Below are 20,707 nucleotides of genomic sequence, written 5' to 3' on the forward strand. Positions count from 1 at the left end.
TCTGGATTTGATCTCTTTCTGCTGAATGCAGCAGCTCTTTGTTTATGGTAAATGGCCTGTATGTGATATAGCACCTTCAGAGTCCTGGAACCCCCCAAGGCGCTTTACAACAACCAGTCATTCACCCATTCACACACAGGTGTGGATGAGCTACAATGTAGCCACAGCTGCCCTGGGGCGCTCTGACGGAGGCGAGGCACAGGCGCCACCGGTCCCTCCGACCACCACCAGCAGGCAACGTGGGTTAAGTGTCTTGCCCAAGGACACAACAGCGACAGACTGAGTGGGGCTCGAACCAGCAACTTTCCGATTACGGGGCGAGTACTTAACTCCTGTGCCACCGTCGCCCACATTTATAATCAGTTTCACTTTCTTTCTGCTTGTTTGAGCAAATAAATGAAGCTATTTCTGGAATTTATTATCATTAAGTTGGACAGATGACTTGAGTATGACTTGGACTTCCACATCATTGACTTTGGACTCGACTTGGACTTGATTGTCTTTGACTTGGACTTGACTGGAAAGACTTACTTGTGACTTGCAAAGCAGTGACTTGGTCACACCTCTGTATCTTTCCAACAAAAAATTTGATCATATCAGAATATTTTTTATTTTCCACAAATCTGACAGAATTTAATACAAGATACAAAATCTTACAAAGAAGAATCTGAACCAGAAAACAAAGAATCTCGGGTCACCAGAAGAAACTTAAAAGTTCTGCTTTTATCGGTTTTCCTTGTGCGATTTCATCACGTGACCACCAGGGGGAGCCATGCAAACACACAACGTGTCTTTTAAATGTCCTGAAATACCAGAAACTCATTTAGGTGTTGAAATGAGACCAAGTGTCCCAGATGTTTCCGGTTAGGCAGACAACGGTTCCTTTAAAGGATTTCTACTTGTTCAGGTTCTCCAGCAGAACTTCGACTCCTTTGATGTCTGTAATTCTGCTGAGCTGAGTCCGGATGGATTGGAGCGCCTCCTTCACCTCCGCCGCCACAGATCTATCACAGCTGTTCAGAAGGCTGCAGGAAACACAAACAGGTGGTTTTTAGTTTACTTTTAAGAAAGAAAAGGAAAACAATCATGTTTATTTGCGGCTCAGGTGGAAAAACCACAAGAATATGCGTAAACAAGACCATAAAAGGAAATATTTCAGATAAGAGAAAAAACACAGGTGAGTTTAATGAGTTTAATGTGATTGTAGCTCAGGTGCGTTTAGATTGGACCGCACCGACCTGCACAGCACCATGGCTCCTCGGTTCGCCTTCACCCAGGTCTTCATCAGCTCTGTTGTAACCGTGTCCACCAGAATCCGTCCGAAGCGCTCTGTGAGGACCGGAGAGGGGACGGTCAGCCGGGAGCAGGAACCACAGTGAGTTTGCACAGTGTGTGTGTGTGTGTGTGTTCTCACCTTCCCTCCCGGCTTCAGCTAGCATCACGTCCTGCTCTATGAGCCACTTCAGAACCAGGTGTCCAGCGGGATGCTCGGCCAGGTGAAGCTGCAGCAGAAACACACTTCAGTCTGGTTCAGGAGGTTCCTACGACAACCTCAGGTGACCCGGTTCTATGGAGCTTTCTGTAAGCTGGACCAGAACCACTGAGGAAGACCAGACCAAGCCTGGCTGCTGAGGAAGGAAACCCGCTCACCTGCCCGTTGACCCCTCCTGGTACCAATGCGTGATTGGCCAGCTGAGCCACAGCTGTCATGGCGGGCCGCAGGTCCCCACAGGCAGACGCCAGGATGTCGCTGATGGTGACGCTGGCTGCCTTGTCCGTTGCCATGGTACCAGCGTGGTCACAGAGGTACTGGAGCAGTGCCGGGGAGACGGCCTCCAGCAGCTCCTGCCTCCGTGTCGCAGCGTCTTTTTTACTGATGACAAACAAACGAGCACAACATCAAACCCTGAATGGCACGTCGGTGGCTCAGCGCTAAAAGGAGGGTTGCAGGTTTGAACACAGGATCTGTCCCTGTGTCTTTGGGCAAGGCATTTCCCCTTTCCTTGCCTGCTGCTGGAGGTCAAAGGGGCTAGTGGCTCCTGCCCCAGGGCAGCTGTGTGTAGCTCACCACCAACAGTGTGTGTACAGGTGAATGACTTGTGCTGTAAGGCACCTTGGGGGGTTCTACGACTACATCCATTCATTTTCCTCTGCTTAATCAGGGTTGGGTCACAGAGGCAGCAGCGTAAGCAGAGAGGCCTTCCCGTAACACGCTCTTCCGGGGAATCCCAAAGCGTTCCCTGGCCGGCCGACAGACACAAGGCTCTTGTGGGCCATTCCCATCTGTACCGGGTCGGTCCGGGCCGGGTAGCCCCAGTCGGCCCCAGCCTGGCCCGGTTGATTTCACACATCCTTGCCTTAAGCCCATGTGGGCTGATTCTACCCACCAATCAGAGGCTTGCTCTAATGGAAGGTGTGAATTTGCTGTCAGCAGTGGGTGTGTTGGCCCTGGTCGGCCTGAAGCAGACCCCCTCGAGAAGAGGGCTGAGAATGAGCCTTGGGTGGCCCGGAAAAATACCAGGCCACCCAGATATGTACACAACCTACGCTACCCGGCCCGGGCCGACCCGGTACAGATGGGAATGGCCCATTAGACACTAGCAGCAGCTCCACTCCGCCTGGACCAGGTTGGGAGTGTTCTCTCTTCCCGAGCGCAACCGGACGTCTTTTCAGCCGTCTTCCCGAGGCGGTCTAGCCGGAGCCGAACTGGTCCAACGCCTACTGCTGACTTACTGGCCGGCTCAAAATCACGCGTACCATTAGCGGAGCCTCTGATTGGCCGATAGAACCACGCAGCGGGGGCTTCCCGCATGCGCGCTTCTGGATGCCGTGGAGTTGAGCTTCTGGCTGAGGCAGTTTTTCTCCGTCTCTCACTGCTGCGAAGAGCGCGGCCGAACCATTAATCATTTTTGGGACCAAAGTTGGAATTTTAAATAATGTGATCACATGATCGTCAAAGCTGCGGTTTTTAAAGCACTCATGACTGATCCAGGATCTGTTTTGTTACATTTTGTAGACATCTGGGATTTTCTCGTGTTACCGCGGCAGCAGCCAGCGTGGGGGTGTACCGGAGCTGAGCCTAACTGTTCAGCTGACAGAGCTGCACAGTTTGGTTACCAGTTTCCCCGTTTTCTTTTCTAGAGCCAAAAATAATGGCTCTGTTATTATCGATGGCTGTGATTTGAACTGAAGCCCTAGTGAGGACGGACGGATGGAAGCGCACGGCCAGGCTTTGGCAGGCGGAGCCGATGCTAGTGTGTAAGTGCCAGTAGTCCCTCCAGCGCGTCCTGGGTCTTCCTTTAGGTCTCCTGGTTGGATGTGCCCGGAAAACCTCAACAGGGAGGCGTCCCCGCTGGATGCCGAAGCCGCCTCAGCTGTCTCCTCTCGACGCGGACTACAGAAAGTGCTAAAAGATCTCAGCCCTTTAACCACTTTTGGGGCAACAGGAGTTCTAGTAAAATCCGGAGGGCAAATAAGCGGTGCAGAAAAAAACGATGAGTGTGCAGCAGCTCCTTTGAATACTGGTGTTCCGGCAGCATTCCCGTCAGCATTCCCGTCGGCACCACCCAGAGAATCCATCATGAATCATTCACGCTGAGGGTAAACTACATGGTAGCTGCAGCTCCCTCAGCTCCTCTGACCTCCACCTACGCAGCAATGCAGGTCAACAGTCTTGCCCAACGACACAACAGCAAAATGACCAGAAATGAGCAGGAGTCGAACCAGCAACCTTCCCATTCCTCTTGCTCCCGAGTGTTAAAGGTCACACCAGACACCAGAAAACAACTTAAAACCAGATCAAACCGTTGAGTTTCGTTTGGAGGAATAGGTGGTTCTGAACCAGGGTTGCTGGTTCTGATCCCGTTGGAGCTGCTGGACGAACCGGCTGTTACCTGTTTGGGTTTCCGTCTCCTTGCTCCATCAGCTTGATGATCTCTGGCAGCAGGTGAGCCGGATCTCTGGGACTCAGCAGGTACAACAGGACCTTCTTACCATACTTATTACCGATGACTTCGTCCAGAGAAGACAGGATCTCCTGGACAGGAGAGACGGAGACCAGGTCAGACTTAATCCCGTCTCTTTATTTTGGATTATAATCCCAAAGCCACTCACAGAGAGGACAGTCTGCCGCACCAGCTTGGTGTCGTCCACACAGTCGAAAATGGCCAGAAGAACCAGGTGGCCGAACTCCCCCTGAGGAGAAGACGGTGAGTCCAAACGTGCCGAGATAAAAATCGTTATTCAAAGGAAGCGGCGGCGGGACTCACCGTGGCGAACTTCATCATGTAGGTCTTCATCGTCTTGATGATGACTTTCCTGTCCTGAAAATAATAACTGTTAAATGAAGCAAAACCCGAATTTTACTGAAAATGTTTCAAATTTAGGCAGAAAAAAAGCATTTGGAGCGAAAAGATCCACCGTCACGTTTATTTCTGATGCGCCAAATCAGGACCAGAGTCGTCTCGAGGACCTTCACACGGTAAACATCCCAGTACAGGTCAGGGGCCTCGTTTATCAAGCTTGCTTACGCATAAAACGGGGTCGGAAAACTGCGTAAGCAATTTTCCACGCAAACTTTGGGATTTATGAAAGAAAACTTGGCGGACAAATGTGCGCAACCTTAAGTTGACTAAGGACCTGGCTTACGCACATGTTGGACATGGAGAGCACCTGCAGTGCTGCTGCTGAGAAGATACAATTATGAAATCCTGCAGCATTATCACTTGTACCGCTTCATGTTCACACAGAACAAGACACCCCCCCCCCGGAAGCCTGAAGCCAGAATACGGAATGCTGAATATCAGCAGGGGGACAGATTGAGACAGGACGTCATGCATCTGTGACAGTGTGTGTCCTGTCACTGTGACCCGATTCATCACGCGCCCTGGCTACTTGGCCAAGGCAGATCTCCGTTTGGCTGATGGGTTAGCGTGCGTGACTCACCCGGGAGTTGAATCCCGGTCAGACCTTTTTTTTTTATATCCGCCACAGATCTCTCTGAAGAACTCAGCATTGACGGCTTCAGCAACGCTGTGCCACTTCGTGGATTTTCTCTTATTTATTTAGCAAAATAATAATAATAATAATAATGCATTGAACTTATATAGCGCTTTTCTAGACATCCAAAGACGCTTTCACACGCGCTCACATTCACACACTGCTAGTGATGGTAAGCTACTTGTAGCCACAGCCGCCCTGGGGAGGTCTGACAGAGGCGAGGCTGCCGTTTGGTGCCGTCGGCCCCTCTGACCACCACTAACACAGGCAAGTTGGGTGAAGTGTCTTGCCCGAGGACACAACAGCAGGATACCCCTGGCGGGAGCTGGAATCAAACCCATGACCCTCCGATCATGAGGCAACCCACTCTACCACCTGAGCTACTGCTGCACCAGCAGCACTTCCTTTCATTTCTCCACCTCACCCACAGGTACCTCAACTTCTGCTTGTGTGAAATAGCGCTTCCTTGATCTGCCTTGATCTACGGTCGCCATGTCATTGGCGGAGCGCTGCAACAGCCGGCTTATATATATGCATGAGATCCACAAGGCACTTTGCATTGACCATTTATGGCAGTAAGTGGGCGTGGTGAGGGCGGGATGTGATCCAGAAACAACTGAGAACATTTCTAGATGGTTTGTGATTCATAAAGCGGAGATTGCGTGATGCAGTAAAAAGGAGCTTAATGACCTGTACTGGAATGTTTACTATGTGAAGTGTACTGAGACGACTCTTGTCGTGATTTGGCGCTTTAGAAATAAACTTCAATTGAACTGAACTCCATCTTTGATAGATCTCAAACCTGCTTGGCGTAAGTGCGTTTTTTTGCTGAGCTTAAGTACGGTTTTAGTAAGGATTCTACGCAATGTTTGATAAATGAGACCCCAGTTCATTAAGTCAATCAGTAACAAGTTTCCTATATAAGGAACCCAGCAGGTCGCATCGAGTCACTGACTAGTGTCAGAGTCTTTACAGCAATCCTCATACTAAGCAAGCATGCAGCGACAGTAGAGAGGAAAACTCCCGTTTAACAGGAAGAAACCTCCAGAGGATCCTGGCTCAGTATAAGCAGCCATCCACCACGACACACACACACTCTCTCTCTCTCTCTCTCTCTCTCTCTCTCTCTCTCTCTCTCTCTCTCTCTCTCTCTCTCTCTCTCTCTCTCTCTCTCTCTCTCTCTCTCTCTCTCTCTCTCTCTCTCTCTCTCTCTCTCTCTCTCTCTCTCTCTCTCTCTCTCTCTCTCTCTCTCTCTCTCTCTCTCTCTCTCTCTCTCTCTCTCTCTCTCTCTCTCTCTCACGCACACACACACCTTAAACAACAGTGTTTTATATTATTGGATCCAGATGTTTGTTCTGTTCTGAACATCTGGAAAATGTTTTTGAGTTTTAGGAAACTCTGGAACTGGAACATGAAGAGGTCGGAGGCGGATCAGAACCGCTAGCGGACTCACCTTGGCCGTGCCGTGCCACAGGCAGTTCATCGCCACCCGAGCGCCGTCATGTGTGTGAGCCATGTAGACCACCGCCTCCCTGATGGACTCGATCATCTCCTGCTCGGGTCAGAAACACAGAGAAGAAGCGGGTCAGAGGCAGAACCTGCTGGAGCCACCAGCTGACCCAAAGAACCCGGCTGCTCACCGATCTCAGTTTGTCAGGAGCAAACAGGAAGTAATCCAGGAAGACTTTATGGACCAGAGAATGTTTGAGGACCTGCTCTCTGGAACAGAACCAGAACCACGTTAGACAACAGCAGGTGGACCCATCCCATCACAAAATATCAGTCAGCCATAACATTACGACCACCCAAACATCCTGATTCGGACCCAACTTGTCCCATACTCTTCTGGATCTGTAAAGTTCTGGTTTGGTATGTGGATCCTTTAAGATCCTGTAAGTCCTGAATTCGAAAGTTCAGTTCCGAGGTGTCTGTTGGGAAGTCTGGGTGGTGGACCTGAGCCGCCTCAGACCCAAACAGGGCTGAACCCGCTCCAGCAGCTTCTACCCTTCACTCCCTCTGCCTTCCATTGTCTGGTTCTGGTTCCTTGGACCACTGATGGGTGGTGCTGACCCAGATATCAGACCCATGATGGTTTGGTTAAAGTCACTGAAAACCTAAATGAGCTGAAGGACAGAATGTCGACCTCCTGTTAGCCTGGCAGGCTCCGCCCACTCACCGTTACCACGGTAACACCGCGGTCATCGTGTTACACGCTGTTACTAAATAAAACATCAGAACAAATGTTTGGTGCTCCTACTTCTGAGCCATCGGAACGAGGATCTGCTTCATCTCATCCATGATGCTCTCCCGCTTGTCCGGGTTGGCCTTCACCACCTTTTCCAGGGTGTTCAGCTCCGAAGACTGGAAACAAGCAGACAGACGGACCTCCAGTCAACTTCCTGTAACGCCTCTGTGGTTCTGATGGAGTTTAGAGGGTTGGGTTAGGAACAGACTGGTTATCGGGTTAGGGTTAGCCACAATCCAGTCACTACAACGAATGGAAGTCAATAACGACCCTCACAACCAGGGGGCTGCCAGAGATTTTGGGCCCCATGAAAATAAATCACGCTGGGCCCCCTTGGCGGCTCATCCATAGAGGGAGCTGGGGGTCCGCCCTCCCAAATGCGAAGGGAGAAATTTTTTTTAGGAAAAAAAAAAAAAAAAATATATATATATATATATATATATATATATATATATATATATATACACACACACACACACACACATATATATACTTTATATTTGTGTTTCAGTTTTGCTTAATTATGTACGTCTACATGCATTCTTACTTATTTATAGGGACATGTGTTGATGGAATTCCGGCGATACGATATGTATCACGATACCGGAAGATGGTACAATGTATTGCGACATTCAGCCAGACAATATTAGTGCTTTTTTTTAGACTGAATATACTGTAGGAAAATTCAGTCAACAGTCCAATTGATGCATAACAGGATTAATGGGACTTTACGGAGTTTTGAATGTTTATAATCGCGATCGCCCCCTCAGGCCAAAAGCGTAACGGCATCTTCAATAGTAGGCTCGTGCACGAGGCGCGCATGCTGTACGTGCACACTCCTTAACGAAAATAACAGCTGAGACGGTCCTCTGTGTGTGTGTGTGTGTGTGTGTGTGTGTGTGTGTGTGTGTGTGTGTGTGTGTGTGTGTGTGTGTGTGTGTGTGTGGCCCAGAGGACAGGAGAACGTGCAGCTAATTAATTAAATAATGTGGTTCTGTATCTTTCTCTTCAGCACAGCCGACAAAGGTTTATGATGGGTCAGTCCTCCTGCATGCTCAGATCATTCCCTTCCCTTGCTTGAAAAATTGTTCCAAAATGAAAGTTGAACCCACATCTTTTTTATCTGTGAATTCAATGCCGTTCGGCGAGTCTCAAATAAAAATTTGGGCATCTTACTGTAAAAAATATACCATTAATGTAAAAAAGAAACTCTAAATGAACTATGTTCACATCCAGAATCAAACCCAGATCTTCTGCACGAAAGCCTGAAGTCTTACTAGACATCTTCTGTACCTGTAACATTTATATCCTTGATGACAGCTGAAACAACGTTCAAAGAACGGTTCGGAGTGAAAATGGCTATTTTGTTGCTAATTTGCAGGAAATATCTAGAAGAAAGTTCTACAGAAAGTAGCTAAGGGTCCTCAGAAATGTAGCTAGCTTTGTCACTAGGCGTTAGGAACAGCGACAAAGTGGCACTGCCTCTCTCTCTGCTGCTAAAGCTACGGATAGCAAATGCTACGGGCGATGCCTGAGCGTGAACGCCTGCTCGACCCGAGCATCTCTCTTTTTCTGTGATTTTACAGAAAAACAGGCAATCACAGTAAAAATGCCAGGGCTCATTCTACAGGACCAGGGCATTGCAGGAGAATGTATGAAGAAGACATTTATTATTTCTACACATGTTTTGGCCGTCACACTTACATAATGCCCCTTTAACATGAGGTATCTGAACCATAACGGAGGGATTTACATTTTAACGGTGAAACAAAACCCAATCAAATGAATTTGTCAAAATAAAGTAGAGACCTCTGAATAAATATACACTTCATTAGGACAAAAAGATGTTTTTTAATGCCTTACATTAGAAAAAACATTGCAAAATAAAGTACGTGATTTGAAACTTTTTTTTAATTGAAGTTTGAAACTTTTTTGGGCCCCCTGACAGCCGAGGGCCCTTAGAATTGTCCTAACCTTTCCCCCGTTTACGGCACCCCTGCTCACAACGAATGTTAGATGATTGTGTGTGTGTGTGTGTGTGTGTGCGCACCCTGCAGACGGCGTAGGTGTTCCCGTACAGCTCGTCGGCGAGCATCAGCCTCTGGGAAAGCACGGCCTTGTCGTTGTAGGCGTACTCGATGATGGAGGAGGCGGCTGAATGGCGGAGCATCTGGCGAACCTGACCCTTAAACAACTGGATCACGGCCGCCACCAGCTTCTTGTCCCTGTGGAGGAAATGGAACGACGCAAGGTTTCAGGCGTTTTACTCATCAGAATCCGTTAAAGGACACGGTCTGACCCGACTCACCCGTACATGAGCAGCTTCTTCACCACATGTTTGCCGTACTGAGACTTGCTCAGAGGGAGGATGCTGTCTACAGGAGACGGACAGCAGGTGAGTACAGGTGAGCCTCTCAAGCACAAACCTTAAAGGGTTAAACCGGGTCTCACCTTGGAGCTCCAAAAACACTTCCTGTCTCTGCTCATCGCTGGCGAACTGGATGAAGCACTGCAGGACCCGAACAGAATCGTGAGCAAACGCCATCTGGAGGAAAAGCATCAGAGCGTTAAACACATGCTGGTTTGGGTTTTATCAGTTACCGAGGCACGTTCAGGATCCAGGTCCGGATCTGGTACGATCCGACGGAACAACATCTGGTCCAGACTTACAAACTTTAGAGCAAATCAACTTTATTTGCTGATAAACAAGAGTCTAATCGTGCTGCAGACAAAAATATTAAATATTCTGCCTATGACTGTCAGTGTTGTGCCCTCTTCAGGTAAAAACTCAGCACTACATTTGAATTTAAATCTGCCATTGCTATTGGCTGAGACCGGGTGTCAGTCCCACTGGGCCGAAATGACAAACTGGGACGAAGTCGCGAGCCAAACTCCATATTTATTGAAAAGTGATGGAAAATGTTAGCCTAGCGAACTAGACCACATTCTTGCTTTGCTAAGTTTGGTCTAGGAACGCTTCACTGGAACCTCAGCAGCCCCAACAGCATTCTGGCTGGCCAATCACAGCTCTCTAGAGGGGTTTCAAACACATAAAGAGCTGTGATTGGTCCATAATGGTGGGCCAATCATAGTGCTCTATCTGCTTAGTGAACAAATCGCAGAGCTTTATCCGCTTTGTGGGCCAATCAGGGCACTCTATATGCCTGGTGGGTGGGATGATGCAACAGAGTGAAACAAGATGGCGACAGTTTGTTTGAAACGGCTTTTACATCCATGTTGGATTTTTAGAACTTGGGCTTCATTAGAATCAGGAGCAGATAGATGTATTTAAGAGCTTTTTTTAGAAACAATTATGCGTTTTCTCCTTCTTCAACTGCGGACCGCCTCATTTACCGATGGCTGTTGCGGTGAGTATGTCACATTCATTGTCCAGTAGCATGCGGAGATCATTTGAAAAACAACGGTAGAACCCGCCCCACAACCGAGAGCCGTCAGCGGAGCGTTGCCAGACTACATAATACATTTATTTAGTCTGGCTTGCCAGGCTAGGAAAATGTGCAAATTTTCCTTCATCTATCAATAAAATACACTTTATATTTATCCCCTTTATCAGATATGAACTGTTGTTGAACCTTTTTAACACCGAATCTGGCGTGACCAAATTACACACGAGCAAGTCAGTTTTAAATCAAACACATCGGTCGTTACCTATGTCTCGATTTTCTTTTAATTCTTTTTATTCCTTAAAATGTGTAAATATTCAGCATTTTAGAATTTTTAACCTGTTGAATCTTAAGTTTTTCTGGTTTACTCTTTATTCTTTTACTCTCTTTTCTGCTCCTGTAATGAATGTTATTGCTGCTGTGACATCAAACTTTCCCCACTGAAGGACAACAACGGGGTTTTCTGTTCATTTCTATCTGTAGCCTTTCTAGTGCCCATTTTAGAATAGCTTTCATCCTTTTTACCGGCCAACTAAACCCAAAAAATAGCTATTCTCATTTAAAAGTACCTCTTCTATTAACTTCCATGCTTTGTAGCAGAAAAACAATCCAAGCTCAGCTTGCTCCACTCGGCTCACCTGCTCCAGCCAGGTGGGGTTGGGCTCTGGGCTGAGGAAGGAGTTCATCTTCATCACAGACAACAGTTGCTTACATGGGTTAGTGCTGCTGAACATGGAGGACCGGAGTTGGGCCGGTGTGTCGGGGAGATTAAATCTGCAGCAGCCGTAGAGTCAGACTCTGACTTGAGCGTTACACTTTAAGTTCTTCAGATCTGACCCGGATTAAAAACTCAGCAGCAGCTTCATTTATCCTCTTTTTATTTTTATTCCTAAATCAGTAAAAAGTGCTTTTTTCTTTTTCACTTTCACAAAATGCAAACGTTTTTCTATAAACGTTTAATTCTCCAAAATATTAAAAAAACAACTTCTTATGAGACTGAAATCAGCTAGGTGGTTTTCCCGTAACGACCCTGAACGCAGCACCGAACAACCGGACTTCTCTCGTTGTCTTCGCCTCCGTCTCATCCAGAAGGCTTCTTCCATCAGAACTCCATGAGGCTGGTCCTCTCTGAGCTGGGGTCAGGACATCCCTACAGAACAGGTGACCTCATCGGGACTGAGAGCTCTTGTTCGTGGCTTAAAGCCGCCTCTTTAATAACAAACACAAACAACAACACACCTGCTTGACTTTCCCACAGATCAGATTGTGAAGCTCCTTCATCAGTTTGTTCTTCACCTCTGCTTTACAGTCCTTCCTGTTGACACGAAGATCACCAATCAGCAGCAGAACAAAATAAAACAAGGTTTAACCTAATTAGAGTTTAAACTGGACCGGATCGAGGATATGAACTGGACCGGATCAAGGGTTTCAACTGGACCACAATCCAGTGTTTCAACTGGACCGGATCAAGGGTTTCAACTGGACCGGATTGAGGGTTTCAACTGGACCGGACCAAGGGTTTCAATTGGACCGGACCGAGGGTTTAAACTGGACTGGATCGAGGGTTTAAACCATCGACATAGGTTTAAACCTAATCAGAGTTTAAACTAGACCGGATCAAGAGTTTCAACTGGACCGGAATTGAGGGATTCAACTGGACCGGACCGAGGGTTTCAATTGGACCGGATTGAGGGTTTCAACTGGACCGGACCGAGGGTTTCAATTGGACCGGATCGAGGGTTTCAACTGGACCACAATCGAGTGTTTCAACTGGACCGGATCGAGGATATGAACTGGACCGGATCGAGGGTTTCAACTGGACCACAATCGAGTGTTTCAACTGGACCGGATCGAGGGTTTCAACTGGACCGGACCGAGGGTTTCAATTGTACCGGACCGAAGGTTTAAACTGGACTGGATCGAGGGTTTAAACCATCGACATAAGTTTAAACCTAATCAGTTTTAAACTGGACCAGATCGAGGGTTTACACCTAATCAGAGTTTAAACTAGACCGGATCGAGGGTTTCAACTGGACCGGACCGAGGGTTTAAACTGGACTGGATCGAGGGTTTAAACCATCGACATAAGTTTAAACCTAATCAGTTTTAAACTGGACCAGATCGAGGGTTTACACCTAATCAGAGTTTAAACTAGACCGGATCGAGGGTTTCAAATGGACCGGACCGAGGGTTTAAACTGGACTGGATCGAGGGTTTAAACCATCGACATAAGTTCAAACCTAATCAGTTTTAAACTGGACCAGATCGAGGGTTTACACCTAATCAGAGTTTAAACTAGACCGGATCGAGGGTTTCAACTGGACAGGACAGAGGGTTTAAACTGGACTGGATCGAGGGTTTAAACCATCGACATAGGTTTAAACCTAATCAGAGTTTAAACTAGACCGGATCAAGGGTTTCAACTGGACCGGACCGAGGGTTTCAATTGGACCGGATTGAGGGTTTCAACTGGACCGGACCGAGGGTTTCAATTGGACTGGATCGAGGGTTTAAACTGGACCACAATCGAGTGTTTCAACTGGACCGGATCAAGGATATGAACTGGACCGGATCGAGGGTTTCAACTGGACCACAATCGAGTGTTTCAACTGGACCGGATCGAGGGTTTAAACTGGACTGGATCGAGGGTTTAAACCATCGACATAAGTTTAAACCTAATCAGTTTTAAAATGGACCAGATCGAGGGTTTACACCTAATCAGAGTTTAAACTAGACCGGATCGAGGGTTTCAACTGGACCGGATTGAGGGTTTCAACTGGACCGGACCGAGGGTTTCAACTGGACCGGATTGAGGGTTTAAACCATCGACATAAGTTTAAACCTAATCAGTTTTAAACTGGACCAGATCGAGGGTTTACACCTAATCAGAGTTTAAACTAGACCGGATCGAGGGTTTCAACTGGACCGGATTGAGGGTTTCAACTGGACCGGACCGAGGGTTTCAACTGGACCGGACCGAGGGTTTCAATTGGACCAGATTGAGGGTTTCAACTGGACCGGACCGAGGGTTTCAATTGGACCGGATTGAGGGTTTCAACTGGACCGGACCGAGGGTTTCAATTGGACTGGATCGAGGGTTTAAACTGGACCACAATCGAGTGTTTCAACTGGACCGGATCAAGGATATGAACTGGACCGGATCGAGGGTTTCAACTGGACCACAATCGAGTGTTTCAACTGGACCGGATCGAGGGTTTAAACTGGACTGGATCGAGGGTTTAAACCATCGACATAAGTTTAAACCTAATCAGTTTTAAACTGGACCAGATCGAGGGTTTACACCTAATCAGAGTTTAAACTAGACCGGATCGAGGGTTTCAACTGGACCGGATTGAGGGTTTCAACTGGACCGGACCGAGGGTTTCAACTGGACCGGATTGAGGGTTTAAACCATCGACATAAGTTTAAACCTAATCAGTTTTAAACTGGACCAGATCGAGGGTTTACACCTAATCAGAGTTTAAACTAGACCGGATCGAGGGTTTCAACTGGACCGGATTGAGGGTTTCAACTGGACCGGACCGAGGGTTTCAACTGGACCGGACCGAGGGTTTCAATTGGACCAGATTGAGGGTTTCAACTGGACCGGACCGAGGGTTTCAATTGGACCGGATTGAGGGTTTAAACCATCGACGTAGGTTTAAACCTAATCAGTTTTAAACTAGACCGGATCGAGGGTTTAAACTGCACCGGATCGAGGATATGAACTGGACCGAATCAAGGGTTTCAACTGGACCACAATCGAGTGTTTCAACTGGACCGGATCGAGGGTTTCAACTGGACCGGATTGTGGGTTTAAACTGGACCAGATCAGCAATTAACTGGTTCCCATAAATCATAAACTTATAAAAGTGCGTCCCACATAATTGTTTACTTTTAATCTGCAGAAGACTAAGGGACCGGCGCTGATCTAATGAGGGAACGTTGTCCTGCTTTCCCCGTCGTCAGCTGTTCATATTTAGTACAAATGAAAGTTTTCAGATGTTCGTACCTCCTGAGATTTCCCCAGACTTTTTTGCACAAGCAGATGATTTCAAACATGTCCTTCCTCTCTGCCTGCTGTCGGCTCTTCTTCAGATCTTTCTTCTTCTGCTGTCGGTTCTTCTTCAGCTCTTCCTTTGTTGGCTTCTTCCCGCCCTTGAAATCGCCTTTCCTCGTCCTCTTTGGCTCTGGACCTGATGACAGATACCAACATGACAGGATGCAAGTCAAACACCATCATCAAAGATAAAGAATCGGCACAAGAGCAGCTTAAGTAGTCTGATGCTTTTAATAAATCTATAAAACTCCTCAAACACTCGTTTCCTCACCTTCACCTTCCTCCGACACGCTTCTCTTCCTTTGCCTTCCTTTAGAGAACCCGGATTTGTGTTCCTTCCTTCCTCCTTCCCGCGTGTTCCCTGGTCTGTTCTTCTTCTCTGTGTTTTTAAATGGTTTGAAGGGCTTCTTCCCTCCGGGCTTTCCTCCCAGTTTGGTACCGAGGGAATCTGGAAAGAGCGCCAACGTTAAAATGGGCTCACTGGTTTCTGAGTGTGACTCTGACTGATGGGACCCACCTTTTCTTTTCTGAAGGAGCTTTTTCCCTCCTTTAGGGGAGAACGCTTTTTTGGGTTTGGCTTCCATCGTGATTCAGAGAGGCGCTGAAACACAAACATCATCAGCAGAGCGAACAAACCTAAATCACCGAGTGTCCCGTCTGTGGAAGAGCAGGAAATAAGCAGCTGAGAGGCAGCTGATGCCCCGAAATCTCACACTGGTGTTAGTAAATAAACATACTGATTATTAAGGAAATGGCTTTTATTCTCTTTGGAAATCAAAAAGCTAAAGATGGTGATTTAAAAATGTTCAAATACAAAAAGAGTTTCAGGGTTAGTGTGGAACTAAAGGGATGGTTTAAAAATCTGCAGCAATCCTGCACAAATCTACAGATAATAAAATAAATACATGTATTATAGTTGGCTAATTCTACCTTCTGTGTGTCGCTGTGCAGAGATCAACCTTTAAAACTATTTAAGATGTAACAAAGCTGACCGCTGAGATCACTGATGCAGGGTTCTAGTTCCCGTGTCATTAAAGAGCAAGTCACCCCCTACCAGATTCTTACTCAACTCCCACTTCCTGTTTGAAAAGTGCAACAAATGCTGTTGCCTGGCAGACCAAGAGGGCGGAGCCACTAACAAATACACACACTCACGACATTGTGACATCATAATGTACCATCTAACATCATAGTGTACCTCTTAGCCAATAGCGATGGCAGATTTAAATTCAAATGCAGTGCAGAGTTTTTACCTGACAACGGCACAACACTGACAGTTTTAGGCAGAAAATTTTAATTTGAACTAAGAAGAACTAAAATGCCGAATTATTGACTACATTTGCCAACAGCACGATCAGACACTCATTTATATAGTTTATCAGCAAAAATATGTTGATTTGGAGAGACTTGCTTTTAAATATAATAAAACAACACTGAAGGTTAAAGTTTTCTCACTTCCGCAGTTTAAACCTGTTTTGGAGCCAGGTTCCTGACTGGGACCAGGAAACGGGACCACATCAGTCCGGTTCTGGCCTCTCTGCACTGGCTTCCGATTTGCTATCGCTCACAATTCAAAATCCTCGTCTTTGTTTATCATTTCTTCCAGGGTGGTGGTCCCCTGCGCTCCTCTGACCAGGGCCTGCTCGCTGTCCCTCGGTCTAGGTGTCGTACTCGTGGGGACCGGGCTTTCTCAGTCCTAGCACCGTTACTCTGGAACCAGTTGCCACCCTCAGTTAGGCTGTCCCCTTCTCTGCCAGTCTTTAAGAATCACCTAAAAACACACCTCCTCCGCTTGGCGTTTCCAGAACATGTTTGATTTTGGCCCTCTTTTATGTTGAATCCATTCCACAGTTTTCATTGGTACACTCAATCCATCCACTCAATCCAAATGTGTTTCACACATTTGTCCTTTACCAGAATGTTTCATCTATCTTGTAATTTCCATTTTGTATTTTGTAATTTGTATTTTGTAATTTGAATTTCTTTTATTGTTGATTTATTCAATATATTTACATACAACTGTACAATGTTCAGCGCTTTGGGCTTCCTGACAGGGTTGTGGAAGGCGCTTTATAAATAAAGCTTTGATTGATTGATTGATTGATTGATTGGAGTCAAATAAAATCTGATGTGAGAGGTTTTGGGTTTCCTGAAGAAAAAACTAAACCACGCTTAGTTTCTGACGGGATAAAACTTTCTGACGCAAATACAAAACGTAAAATAACAACGTTGATTTTAGTTTTCATAACACTAGTCAGTAAATATGTTTAAAGGATTTTAGAGTAAATTATGTTTAATTTGACCCATGTCGTTACGTGGGTAACAGAAAAGCGCCAGAAGGCAGGTTTTACATTTGCTCTGGTGTCCGATAAAGTCTGTTTCTGTCAAATGTTTTTATTAATGTTATGACGGCTGGATAAAAAGGTGCTGCTACTGATAGTGAAATAGTAAATGATAAATGACCCGCACTTGTGTAGCGCCTTTTAGGGATGCACCGATCAGGTTTTTTGCTGCCGATCACCGATACCGATATCATAGAATGCTGATCACCGATACCGATCACCGATACCGATCACGTTCATTGGCCAGAAATTTTCTACAACATTATAATGAGTGCTACAAACTACATAATCTGGGAATAAAGGAAATGTAACCTAATCTAAAATGGTCTGTATGACCCCCAAATTCCACTACCTCCGCTCCGCTCTGGTCCGCCCCCGCCTTCCGCAGCCACTCGCTTACGAACTCAATTTTTACTGGTACCCGCTCTACAAAGGCTCCGCTCCGGTGCGGAGACCTGAGGGGGGCAAACAAGCATGCGCGGGATTTTCGAGATCTTGCGATACAGTCCGAGCAATAAACGTGGAAGTTAGATCCAAACACCCGTTGTGTGGGAGAAGCATCGGCATGAGCTGTTTAATCTGCCCATCATTTGTGTTGACAGATCAGCAGTGTTTGGATCAACAAAGTGTGACTACTTTGATAGTAGAAACTGTATTTATGGCTTATTTTTGTGCATTTAAACTTCAGCCGCCATTGATAGTTGTTAAAAGTTGTTAAACCTGTGCATATGAAACACAAAACGCCTTTTGTTTATCGATTTATTGTGAAATAACGGAAGCTGTGCTTGCTCCCTTTCCTGTTGGGCCGTTGTGATTTCTGTCCATTTACTGCGGAGGTGCTCCGGCGTCCGGCGAAAATAGGATCGATTCTATTTTTGCCGGATGCCGGAACAGAGGGCGGCGCACGGCGCCGCACTGCCAGAGCACGGCCGCAGTAGTGGAATTGCTCTGATTGACTACAACGGGACCGATTTTGCTCCGGCGTTCGTGTCGGAGCGGAGCGCAGCGGAGCAGAGGTAGTGGAATTTGGGGGTTAGGGTTGTCACGGTGTGAAAATTTAACCTCACGGTTATTGTGACCAAAATTACCACGGTTTTCGGTATTATCGCGTTTTTTTTTAAACATGCTACATTTTCACACAATTAAATAAACCCTGTATATCAGGAAAATATTGTCCTCAGTTTGTGTCTAAATTTTGCCTAAAATGTGTTATTTTGTAATTAAGTTGTTTATTTGTTTACATTTTCCCCTTCAGTCTTTAAAATACCAATATTTGCCCATAACTTCTTATTTTATGTCTGTTTGATGTCATCATTTTAAAAATATTAGATCAGATGATACTCAGTACTCAAGTAGCCTTCTAATCAGATACTTTTTTAGCCTTACTTGAGTAATAACCCCTATATCAGGAAAATATTGTCCTCGGTTTGTGTCCTTCCAGTGAGCTTTGCAGATGTGGGAAAATGTCATCAGGCAGTAATCATTGTTAAATTCATAATTATTCTCGGAGAGAGACCAACTCTTATCTGCCCCTGGGAGCCCCGTAATGCATAGCGTCATTTCAACATGGGGGTGTCCGCGACACGGTTTATATGCAGGTAGCGGCGCTGCGGCTGCTTTATATAGCGACTCGTTGCATTCTCCCTCAACCCAAATCCTCGGATCACGCATTTTAGCTAAAACGCTAACGTTAACTTGCCTTGCGTTGACTGTAGAGTTGTGGGTGATGGTCACGCAGATGTGTCATGAGATTTGAAGCGTTGCTGCCTTTCACAGACACTTTTTCTGCACGTGATGCAAACAGGATAGCCGTCCGTCTTCCATAAACTCCCTCGGCATTCTTCAGATATCTAAAAGATGCCTGTACTTCCGACTTTGTCTTCTTTGAGGGATAATAAATGTCCTCCTGAGCGCTTCCGTCTCCTCCTTTGACCATTATTTCAGCTTTAGCTTCAAGAAAGTTTTGTTGTAAACAAAGTGCGCATGTGCCGCCGGCAACTTCAGCCGTTGATACGGTGGATGGTAAGGGTCACCACGCCTACACCGCAGCCACGGTAAACCCACCAAGATAATATAGTTTTTTTAAAAACAAGACGGTTATTATTGTCAACTTTTTTTCTTTTTATTTTTTTTACCGGGGTTTAGCGCTACACTGGTTACCGTGACAACCCTACCTGATCGGTTTGCTCTGATCTATTTTGAAAATTCCGATCAAAACCGATAGGGGCGCTATCGGCCGATTACGATCAAATGCCGATCCATCGGTGCATCCCTAGCGCCTTTCAGAGTCAGGGGAATCCAAAGTGCTTGACACTACAGTGTATCATTCACACACACACACACACACACACACACACACACACACACACACACACACACACACACACACACACACACACACACACACAGTAAGGTGCTGGAAAACCTGGAAACTCCGCTGAAAGTGTTTGTATTGACTTGGACAAAGATGTAAGGAGGTGTTTTAGTTGTCCCACCCTTTTACAGCTCCTAAGTAAGCTAGGGTTGTTTCTAAACTAGCTTTGACTTGTTAGCTGTTTATTTTACAGATGGTTTGGTTTAATTTGCTTCATTTGCTCTAACACCACATCCCTCCTCTCAACATGAATAAACGGATGTGGTACTTCACTTAAAAAGCGACTAAATCTTTATTAACTTTTACTCCTGGTGTTTGTCCTGAAATAAAACCCAAAAGTAGATGTAAGAATACCGCATCTCTCGTGTTTTGGTGCATATTTATCATAGAAACCTTTACTTTAGTGACGTTGTTTACATCAGAAACTCTGACATGTATTACTGGAGAATGTAATCGAGTAAATGAACCCATCTGTAAACACTTGAAAGTGAATAACTTCCTGTTATTCGTTCGGCTTGTTCCACCACAACCGTTATTACGTTTAACCCGTTATTAGTGTTCTACTATAACATAACAAGTAAAGGAGATTTAGACAAAAATACTCACAGTCCAGACGAACACTAAACACGCTCTCCCATGTGTTCTGCTCCCGGCACAGTTTACGGCACAAAGCCGTAAGTGAACCTTGGCTGTCGCAAACTGGTTTATCCCAAGTTCCCAAGTACCAGCCGTATGGATCCAACAAATGTATCTGTAACGTTTTTGATAGATTTATAAAATCAGAAATACTATTAATATTTTATCATTGATATAATATTAATATCATTAATATTTTAATGATAATTTAAATATAATCAAAGTATGATGCTGTTGCCCTATTTTTACAAATACCATGCCAACTTTATTTATATATAAAGCACATTTATTTAAAAACGGCATGGCAGCCGACCAAAGTGCTGTACAGATAAAAACATAAAAACAAAAACACAATCAATAATAAAAGTACACAACAAAGCAGTACAATCACAGTCAATAAAAGAATACATAATAAAAATAATTAATAATTAGTAAACATGTCGTTACAGTGAGCATGAAATAAACATTTTTAGCTTTAAATGTTTCCTTCGCGTTTGTCTGTAATATTTGTTATTTTGATTTTATCCGTTTAGCTTCTCGCCTGCTGGTTTTGCTCCAGTTGAAGAAACAGCAGCGCTGAAATAAAAAAATAACTACATTACCCAGAATCCTTCACAACGAGAACCCGTCACTGCTCGTGTTACATCG

The 20,707-nt window shown here is 45.7% G+C and overlaps 1 protein-coding gene across 1 annotated transcript; it reads right to left on the reverse strand.

The window, feature by feature from the left end:
• Positions 1-591: 591 nt before the first annotated feature.
• Positions 592-20,124, reverse strand: pum3 (pumilio RNA-binding family member 3). The gene is made up of 18 exons (XM_070552817.1): positions 20,030-20,124; positions 15,225-15,308; positions 14,979-15,155; positions 14,660-14,843; positions 11,887-11,962; positions 9,695-9,788; positions 9,552-9,618; positions 9,294-9,468; positions 7,256-7,359; positions 6,639-6,717; positions 6,452-6,550; positions 4,269-4,322; positions 4,114-4,194; positions 3,894-4,036; positions 1,651-1,873; positions 1,415-1,502; positions 1,239-1,329; positions 592-1,025 (listed from the first exon to the last, which is right to left on the reverse strand). The coding sequence occupies exons 2-18, from the start codon at positions 15,289-15,291 to the stop codon at positions 896-898; spliced, it is 1,932 nt and encodes a 643-aa protein (XP_070408918.1). The 5' UTR covers positions 15,292-15,308; positions 20,030-20,124; the 3' UTR covers positions 592-895.
• Positions 20,125-20,707: the final 583 nt, after the last annotated feature.

The sequence above is a fragment of the Nothobranchius furzeri genome, chromosome 6, assembly GCF_043380555.1.
Source record: "Nothobranchius furzeri strain GRZ-AD chromosome 6, NfurGRZ-RIMD1, whole genome shotgun sequence".
Classification (NCBI taxonomy): Eukaryota; Metazoa; Chordata; class Actinopteri; order Cyprinodontiformes; family Nothobranchiidae; genus Nothobranchius; species Nothobranchius furzeri.